Below are 10,303 nucleotides of genomic sequence, written 5' to 3'. Positions count from 1 at the left end.
AAATACAAATATTTCTGCCAGCAAAATGTTGCAAGAGAGCCAATGTCTATTAGCTGCATACAATTAATCCTTTTTTAGGCATTTCGTTTGAGGTTTACAGATAGCAGTTATCTTACTCTGGTGTGCAGGTAGGCTATTTTTGAAGCAGCTGTTATTGCTAGCAGCTTAGCCAACAGACGTCAGAGCTAACTTGCTTCTGCGTGGGAGCAACAAAGATGCTAGTATCATCATTAAGCGTTAGCATGGCATCAAGGCAGAACGCCCACACAATTTAGGAAGCGAATATGGAGACAGAAAAACTCATCCACAGATGGCCGATGCAATGAGAGTGTACCATAATCACCATACCAACACCAGCTCTATTTCTAGACAATCACAAGTGAAGAACTTTTCAAGGGGTCTTTTAGCTCATTCTTGGTTTAATATGCAGTCAGGTGTTGTAAAGCCATCTAGAACACTTCAAGCAACTGAATGTATAAGAGGTCAAAGAAAAGCCATTCATGCTATAAATTTAAGTCATTTTATTGTCACATTTACTTCTCAAGCTTTAAAGGTTTAAGGTTGAAACTTATTTCTGTAATTAATTCAGTTTTGGCATTAATATATTGGTTTTGAAGCCCTTCAAAGGACAAATTAATCAAGTGAAAAATAGAGACAACCTCACATTCAGTGAGGACAGTCACGTAATCTGGGCATCATGACTGAGAATTACTTTTTTGCTTACTTTATAAAATAAGTCATATTGGTAAACCAAAGGTCTTTAAATGGTGTAGTTTAACACTGAAGTAGGTTTCGCAGTCTTAGTATTGGCATGTGTCTCCATAAATAAGGTAAAAGTACGTAGACGTACTGGCTTACTAAACATATGAAGATGTGCTGCCATCTGGTGGTTGAATCTAGAATGAGCTTACACAAACTCTGATGACGCGTTTCCGCCTCATTTAGCAGCGTAAATCTATCAAACTTTTGTTAAATTGTCTATTTTTTGCGTTATTATTTATGTAAATTTACAACATTATACTTTGTATGATATTTTCCTGGAGTAAGTTTTCGCAAATGAGAAACCAGCTACTGACTTCTGTAATCTCTCTGTTTTTTTTCTTCTTTTGGAAAACTGTAAAAGCCTAATAGTGGATTTTTTTCTTTTTCCTGGCGCAAACGGATAAGCAAAACAATATATATATATATATATATATATATATATATATATATATATATATATATATATATATATATATATATATATTTGCTGTTGTTTCCTATTCACCCTGCTATCGTTTACTTCCGCATTCCAAACCTAGATATGTGAAAAGGGTCCATTAGAATTAAGTTAGAACTTTTAACTTGAAAATTTTTATACACAAACATACAATAAATACATGTGAACAAACCTACAGCTTTTCCGTCTTCAAGTGTGAAGTAATGACATTGCACCAGGACAGTTACTCTCATCAGTAACATTACCAGCCAATGCATGGCCTACTATTGTGCACTCTATGTAACGTCAATACAGTCGGTGTTTTGTTTTATTGGATTGAACAATTTGTATCTATAGTGGTCTTTTTGTGTTCTGGCTCTATCTCATTTAATTTTTATTTATTTTTTAAGTATTCCGATTATTATTCAGACAATTTGACACAAATGGCAATAATGGCCAAATGAAAGTAAATTGATTAAAACGCCAGTAAATTCTTTAAGTTCTCTTAAAGGAATATTCCGGTTTCAGTACAAGTTCAGTTCAATCGACAGCATTTGTGGCTTAATGTTGATTACCACAAAAATTAATTTAGACTTGTTTCTCATTTTCTTTAAAGCAAAAGCAATATATAATAAATAAGTTAATATATTTATTAAAAATCTGTGTTATTGATACTAGGTCATAGATACTAGGTCATTGTTTCTGGTTAGTCTGAGGCTATGAAAAATTGATATGGCTATCATGTGCTTATGCTATGTCTGTTTATAGTTGTAATGCTAGAGTGTAGTGTAAGTTAAAAAAAAAATATTAAGTGACTCCAGCCAGGTCTCAACCAAATACTCTAGCAACCGGGCTAATTTGGTTGAGACCTGGCTGGAGTCACTTAATATTGGAGTAACCTCCTCATGGTCGCTATAATATGGTTTGCTCTCGGTGGGGCGTGTGGTGAGTTGTGCGTGGATGCCGCGGAGAATAGCGTGAAGCCTCCACACGCGCTATGTCTCCGCGGTAACGGCTCAACAAGCCACATGATAAGATGCGCGGATTGACAGTCTCAGACGCGGAGGCTGAGATTCGTCCTCCACCACGCGGATTGAGGCGAGTCACTACGCCACCACGAGGACCTAGAGCACATTGGGAATTGGGCATTCCAAATTGGGGAGAAAAAGGAAAACAAAAATATATATATATATTAAGGAATGTAGACTGGCGTGTCTATGTTACATTTGTGCATTCAGGTTAAGACTGTTGACTTTGGTGGTTCATTGCTGCTGTCCTTTCCAGTGCTTCTGAACTGTGGGAAGAGTGATGTGTGAGGCCTATGATGTTGAAACTACTAAGTGGCAATCTTTACTTTATCTTTCTGTTGTATGTCAAAACAAGCTCTTCTGGTACAATGGCTCATTGTATGATTTATTGGACATAAACATGCTCGGCTCAATATATGACAATCTTTAATTTGTGTGATATGAGCAATATTACTGTCCTGAATTTAAAACAATTTGGTCATGAAGTTTGCAACAGTGACATAATTGTTTCCATTGACTGGTGGGTTATAAGGCAATAATTTACATCAATAAGAGTTCCGCGGCTTTACACTCACCGTATAATGTGTTTTGGGCACAGCGTTTAATAATGTGTATTAAAAATATTTGCTGCTTGCCCAGTCTCAAAGCCCACGTCACGTACCTGCTACATATATTGCAAAATTACAATTAATATCTTAAGGAGTTAAACTTTTTAATGAGGAAAAAATTACTGAGTAATTTTCAGTAATTTACTCAATGTGTGTTCAATAAATAAATCATCAAACGCAGGTTTGGGGGATTTTCGTGGTTGTGGCAACCTTGCATCGAATGCGCATCATGCATACGTCATTTGGATGCGCCATGAAACTTGCCACAAGGCGGCAATCGTCAGCAAGCAAGAGCTTTGTTTTCAAACACTTTTAATGTAAAATGTGTGAAACAGATTTTTCATCGGGTCTCAAAGAGCGCATACAGTGTTTACAGGAGCTCACAGAATTCACTGAAAGTTGTCAGGCAGAACTGGGGGATTTGTTTGAGGCGTTGGGATGGAATCAGGAAGTAGACACACTTGCAGTGCAGGTAGAGAAACAATGCAGAAAAGCATATCAAACGGAGGATATTACAGTGCATGAGTTTGCAATCCTTTTAACCAAAGCAACAAACGTCAGTCTTGAGGTGATGATTTTACTAACTTAAAAAGCGGTGTGGCTGATATAATGCCGATATACATTAGGCGATTTAATAATAATTCAGAGGTACACACAATTGCTCAAATTAATTAACAAATATATGATACGAGAGCTAAAAGTGGTTTTAATCTGGTAATCGATGAAAAGGACGATCTTAGAGTTGCCAAATATAGTTCGGTAAATTAGTCTTTCACTAGTGCATATACTGTTGAAAAAACAAACAACAACAATAAACAGCTAGGCTAAATAAGCTGGTTGGCTGGTCTTAGCTAATTTAGCTGGGAGGCCAGCTATAAAGTGCCCCAAACCCCTCTTAAACCAGCCAACTGACTAGTCTGGGCGACCAAGAGTTTTAGATGAGTTTTTTCCCCCTGTAGGGTAGGATATAATTAATTTTGCTTAAATTAGTAAGATTGAGAAGAAGGGCCCACTGCTCTGCCTTACATTTGCTTTTTCAGTTATAAATCACTTGATTGCTGTTACATGATATGAAATGTTGTATGTTTTGTGTACCGATCCGACAGATGGAGGTGTGTCCAAACAATCCAAACCACACAGTACCACAGGACAGGATGGAGAAACACAAAGCTGCCTGTCTTCTCAGCCAACTGGCATACTCGAAAGAGGAGCAGGTAAACCAATTAAATATTGCCTTGCCTTGTGGTATGCCTACTTTTAATTTCTGTAATAAGAATGAGATGTGTCTGATTTTTGTTCTATAATTTGTTCTCAGGCTGAAATGTGTGATCCTTCAGTATACTACGAGAAAGCCAACATTCCTACCATAATTATGGGTGAGTTTTCTGACTTGGCTCAAGACTTCTTATACAACCACACATTCCATTGTATTCTTTATTTCTTTCAATTAAATATTTCAATAAAAAAAAAAAAAATATGATTTGTCTTCACATGAAATATAGAAATCAAACAAGGCAGTCATATTTTTATGCTTTCGATCATTCTTGGTGTCTTTTAAGATCAGTTAGTCAATTGCATCACTTTAAAGACATTTACATGTAATCATTTAGCAGATACTTTTCACCAAAATGGTTTACAAATGAAGAAAGACAAAGGTGATTTTCATACAGGAGCCAATATAATTAGCATTCCCACAAAACAAAATTTTAAAGGGATAGTTCCCCCAAAAATGAAAATTCTCTCTTCATTTACTCACCCTCATGCCATCCCAGATGTGTATGACGTACTTTCTTCTGCTGAACACAAACAAAGATTTTTAGAAGAGTAGGTCCATACAATGTAAGTGATTGGTGACTAGAACTCCAAAAGCTCAAAAAAAGAGTTACATTTGATCTGTTCTCACCCAAAACCAACTGGATCGCTTCAGAAGACATTGATTAAACCACTGGAGTCTTATGGATTACTTTTATGCTGTCTTTATCTCCTTTTTGAGGCTTTCAGTGTTCTGGTCACTATTCACGTGCATTGTATTGGCCTACAGAGCTGAGATATTCTTCTAAAAATCTTGTGTTCAGAAGAAAGTAAGTTATACACATCTGTGATGGCATGAGGGTGAGTAAATTATGGGGGAATTTTCATCTTTGGGTGAACTATCCTTTTAACACAAAGGGAGAAATTTTGAAAAACAATTTGTGCTCAGTAATGTCATACAGTGGCAGTTTATGGTAACCACCTCTTCAAACTTCACAAAGGACGCAAAAGTATAATTCAAAAGTCTAATAAAATCTCTTGCCTTTTTCTGAAGGCATACGATAAGGTTTGGCAAGAAACAAACCGAAATCTAATGTAGTATTTAGTGAAAATCTTCACAGATCATTGCTCTCCTGTGCACATTCATGAGAGTGCACGAAGAGCAACAGAATACACAGTCCCCGCTCATGAGATGGAGAGCAACGGTCGGTGAAGATTTTCACAAAATAATACACTTGTTTTTGGTTTGTTTCTCACCAAACCTTATCATATGCCTTCAGAACAAGGCATGAGTCCCATACAATAATTTATTAGACCTCTGAATTATACTTTTGCGTCCTTGTTGAAGCTTGAAGAGGTGGTCACTATAAACTGCCATTTTATGACATTACTGAGCACTGCAGTTTTTCAAAATGTCTCCCTTTGTGATTAGAAAAAGAAAGACATGTAGGTATAAAACCGCATGGATATTGACTGCATTTTCATGTTTGGGTGAACTATCCCTTTAATGGTAAACCAGAGTAGAACAAATGCTTAAGAAGTAGAAAAAAAAGAGAGATTTCTTTATTTTATGGTCTCAGCCAGTGGGGTAGTCCTAACAAAAAAAATTTGTTTCACTATTAACCAGTCCCTGATCATCTGACTGACATCTATTATACGCAGACTGTGTAATCTGCAACTAGAGAGTGGCATAACTACAACTCTGTACATATCGGGTCATTCCTACTATTCGGTGACATTCCGTCTTTGAAACTTTTGAAAAATAAAACATACTTTTACAAGTATCTTCATGATTCATCATTACAGGGACATGCTAAAGATTCTGTTAGTCATACTGGTCAAGCTAAATTATAAAAAAAAATACAGACACCCATCCAGTTAAATGGGCAGCATCAGGGTGGACATTCAGTGGATAAATTAGCCACTACATGGTCTGTGATTGATATCTAGCAAACATATTTGTTAAGTAATATTTTTATTTATTTATTTCTGTTAACATCAATACTGTATATTGAAATTAATTTATTAATTTCCCATATATCTTCCCATAACAGGGTGGACATATTATGCTTGACGACATATGACTAACACCACAAAATAAAGGAAAACATAAATAAACAAATGAGTTACAAACTTCAAATAACTCTAATACATTTTGCAGAATAGCTGATGTCCACCTCCAGTGTGTGTGATGTCATTTCATAACATATCTTCAATGAAAGGTCATAGTATGTCATAACAGGGTGGACAATAAATCAAGGGACACACAAAAAACCTCCACTATCAGTGTTAAAATTACACATTTACCACAAATGAATACTTGATAGTGAGAGAATGTAATACTAAACTCTTAATTGTATGGGGTTTAAAAAATAGAAATCCAATTATTTAGCACTTATTTTTGTCAAAGATGTTTGACGTGCAGTTTTGGGGACATGAGGAAATGACACAGTGCAATAGAAAAGGATTTCAGTTATTTAAAATGTAACTTTTAAGCCAACAGAAGTGTGTAACATTATAAAAGTCTATTCTTTATAACAAGCCTATTAAAATTGTAATCAGGTAAATTCTATAATATAAAAACCACACACTCTTGTACTGGGGACTTAATATAACATAATTGTGGGAATGACCCATTTATACAGGCGCTCTTGCATGAGATGCTGCGGACAGACACAAAAATGCGTTTAGTGCAAAGCCGTGTTAAAACAGCTGATATCTTACACAACTCACGTGAAAGTTGTGTGTGTTTCAGGACAATTTCTCTCAATTTTTGAAATATTCTCAGCAGTTTGGGTGTGTAACGCTAAAATTCTGGACAGATGGCATTGCGTATGGATTTCATATGGAACGCAATTTTTCCCCTTTGGCATATTTTGTTAATTTTACCTGATACTACTGCTTCAGCATGAGGGTGACTCTCTCTCTCTCCACTCACTTCCATGCATTCCCTCAGTCGATGACGGCAGTGACAGTGGTTGTCAGGGGCGGGGAATGGTAGAATTCAAGTGATGCACCAATTACAACAAAGAATCGGCAGTTTCACAAAGCAGCATCCAATACAGTTAAAGGGAAACTAACACAACAGTAGATTATGGGCTTCTGAAGCAGCAAAATAAGTGGGTATACTGAGGATATACGCAAATATTGATCCTTAGAAGTTGTTATATGCAAACTTCCATGGGAAAAAAAGTAAGCATTCGGCATATACGTGCGTATGGCCCCGACTACACCACTGGTCTCTGCGGACGCAGAGGTTAGGTGCAGTTCTGTAATGGTAACTTTTGGCCTCTTACAGATAAAGATAGACAGCAACAAGTCATCCTGCAGGCCCGGGCCAATGCTACTCCCATGAGATCTACAGGACACTATGCACAGAGTAAGTACCATAGACTTAGTGTGTTAATGCAATTCTGTTTTTACAAAAGGAGGGACGGGCCAACGTGCCACATGCTGTCGATTGAGATTAACCTGTATTGAACCTTTAATGGTAGTAAAAGCTAAGGCACATTTGACAAATTCTTGGTATGTTTATCAGTGATCTCGTATATCTCATATAAAGACTGATGTCTTTTTTATTTTTTTTATTCTAAAAATTGTCAACATTTTATCTGTGCTCTTTTTTTTTTCCAGTTTTAGGGGTGAGTATTAGAGGAAGTCTGGTCTAGACAGTTTTCCACTCATACTTGCTGTATCCTTTGGCACAATATCCTTTAAAAGGCTTGGTCCTTAATGTTGCTTGATGTTACATTTGTTTTCTCAGTTATTTTATTTGGCTTGGGTACATATTAGTTACATGTTCCTTTGACATAAGGCCAAAAATATGCAGCAATCTAAAGGACTGCATGTCCCTTAACATCCTTATTACCTGCTTAACATTTTGGGACTTTTTAATTGAAATTTGCTAACAGTTTAAAACAAGTCTTTTAAAATGTCCCCTTTCTGATTTCTGCCATGATTTTTTTCAGTAATTTTTTGATAACTAATATTATTAATTGTGAAATGTGTGTAATATGTGTTTTATTTCTGTAGGTGATTTCTCTGCAGATCCTCCTGATGTACCTCAGAATCATAAACGAGCATTATGTGACCTCACGGTGGCCGACCGATTGGCCCTTTATGATCATGTGGTACAAGAGGCCAGTCATCAGAGTACACGGAGCGAGTACAGAAATGAGGATCTTTATGTAGATCTTGTTGCTAAGCTTAAAAAAGGTACATGAATTTTATTCTCGGTCAACACTTTAATCCTCGCTTATTAAAAGTATGCTTTAGTCCATTATATTAGTTTTAGTGGTTCATGGCAGAAATAAATAATGTTTTCCCCTGGAGTTGCTGGAATTTCATAGGGCATTTTTTTACCTTTTAAAAAGCACATTTTTCCAGCCATTTAAAAACACACAGTGTGTCATCCATTTGTGTCAAATACTTCAATTTAATAAATTCATGGGAAAAAAATTCTCAATTTGAAACATTTTGGCCATTATCAAATGAAAGTAAACGTTCTGCTGATAAACTCTGGCCTCAAATTTCAATGAATAAATAAATAATAAGTAATTGGCCTGGACTTATGGAGTCTAGAGGCAGAGATGCACCATAGGCCCCATTGAGTCTGGAAGTGGAGCTGCACCACAGGGCCAGCTGAGCCCAGAGGTGGAGCTGCACCACGAGGTCTAGTGATCCCAGAGGTGGAGCTGCATCATGGCTGCTATTCAAACAAGGCCTTGCTCTATGAATGCCAATGAGGCATTTTAGGGGGCTCTCACATTATAATTTTTCTGCCGTTTTTGTCACCAATCCCCATTATTTTCTGACACTCGAATGGGCATAGGATCTCTGTAGGGAGCACTGTTTACTTGATGGTACCTGATAGATGCTGCATAAGTAAAGAATGATGCATAATCATCTGTACTGAAAGCTTTGTGTGAAATCCATTCTGTAAAAGAGGAACAAAGTGGGCCAAAGTCTCACCTGGAGGTCTTGGCTGAGATGAGAGACTACAGGAGGCGCCGGCAGTCTTACAGAGCAAAAAATGTTCACATCACCAAGAAGTCTTACACAGAGGTATGTGCTTTATCTTTTTCTTTGTTTGTGTTCTGGTCTACAAAATCCTGTCTTTGTCTCTTAGAAATACTGAAAAACATACAATTCTTTGTCTCTGTTTTGGTTTACTCTTTAGACTAGCTCTGGAATTGGAATCAAGTTTTTGCCCTCACAAGAAACAGCATGACTTAAGGGCCACAGAAAATATTACGTTTTATTATTTGTAATATTATGCATACCATTGCACATTTTCCTAAATATTCTAGGTAATTCGAGAGGTGATTGACGTGCACTCTGGAGAACTTGCCAGGGTATGGCAGGAAGAGGGTGATGAGGAGTCCAAAGCCTCACAGCAGTCATCTCACAGGTAACATGTCTGACAGTGTCTTAGTGAACACCTCTTATTTCGCTGACATAAGCAGTGCAGATTGACGTATTTATTTTATGTTGGTTTTAAATGCAGAGTGGCATCTGAGGAACGACGTTCTGCATCTGTTGAGTCACATAAATCTCGTATCAGCTCCCGAGATGAGCATGGGCGCAAACGGCACCGCAAACGCAGCCGCAGTCGCAAGCGCAGTCGAGATAACAGCCGAGAGAAAACCAAGAGTAGGAGGTAAGGCCGTGTCACTCATTGATTAATTAATCTCTAATTTTCTTGCTAAATTGATGGCCACTAACAGTTAGTTTGACAGTTTATCAACCAATACTCTGAGTGGATAATCACAGTATGATATGTCAGAATTAATGTAGGACTTCTTAGAAATGCATCATTCTATTTAATAATCTTGTGCCAAAAAGTTGGTCTGAATATGCAAATGTATTTGAGATTTTTTTTTTTTTTGTCTGAGTGCTTATATATAACACTTGATTATTCTGTTGGTATTGGTATCATATTGTTCTGTCCTTTTGTTTTGTCCTTAGGGATTCACACTCTCCAGATGCGGAGAGACATCATAAGAAAAAAAAGAAGAAACATAAATCTTGAAATATGTTTATTTAAACAGATCAGGAATGTTTTGACTTTTAGAAATGCTGAGCATGATTTTTATTTAAGGTTTCAATATGGCCCATTTCTTTAATTTTTGGCTTCTTGGCCTATTGTCAGAATTTGTTTAGTATTAATTTGCTACTATAATGTGAATAAATAATAAAAAAAAAAGTTTTAGCAGTTT

The 10,303-nt window shown here is 36.7% G+C and overlaps 1 protein-coding gene across 2 annotated transcripts; it reads left to right on the top strand.

The window, feature by feature from the left end:
* Nucleotides 1-3,087: 3,087 nt before the first annotated feature.
* snrnp48 (small nuclear ribonucleoprotein 48 (U11/U12)) lies at nucleotides 3,088-10,299 on the top strand. Of its 2 annotated transcripts, none has more exons than XM_051720401.1 (9): nucleotides 3,088-3,306; nucleotides 3,941-4,048; nucleotides 4,150-4,210; nucleotides 7,384-7,464; nucleotides 8,118-8,300; nucleotides 9,031-9,149; nucleotides 9,395-9,495; nucleotides 9,592-9,744; nucleotides 10,053-10,299. In XM_051720401.1, exons 1-9 carry the CDS (start codon nucleotides 3,157-3,159, stop codon nucleotides 10,114-10,116), a joined length of 1,020 nt encoding a protein of 339 aa, XP_051576361.1. In that variant the 5' UTR covers nucleotides 3,088-3,156; the 3' UTR covers nucleotides 10,117-10,299. The 2 variants fall into 2 exon arrangements, with proteins under 2 accessions (XP_051576361.1, XP_051576360.1); XM_051720400.1 differs by having other exon boundaries at nucleotides 3,088-3,402.
* Nucleotides 10,300-10,303: the final 4 nt, after the last annotated feature.

This window comes from Myxocyprinus asiaticus, chromosome 16, assembly GCF_019703515.2.
Source record: "Myxocyprinus asiaticus isolate MX2 ecotype Aquarium Trade chromosome 16, UBuf_Myxa_2, whole genome shotgun sequence".
Taxonomy (NCBI): domain Eukaryota; kingdom Metazoa; phylum Chordata; class Actinopteri; order Cypriniformes; family Catostomidae; genus Myxocyprinus; species Myxocyprinus asiaticus.
This window is presented reverse-complemented; position numbering and strand designations above follow the sequence as displayed.

Coding starts and splice junctions, on each gene's coding strand:
- snrnp48 (XM_051720400.1), top strand. CDS start 3,157: ATGTGTGAAACAGATTTTTCATCGGGTCTCAAAGAGCGCATACAGTGT. Junction 8,301..9,030: donor TGTTGCTAAGCTTAAAAAAG/GTACATGAATTT, acceptor ATTCTGTAAAAG/AGGAACAAAGTGGGCCAAAG. Junction 9,496..9,591: donor TCACAGCAGTCATCTCACAG/GTAACATGTCTG, acceptor TTTTAAATGCAG/AGTGGCATCTGAGGAACGAC.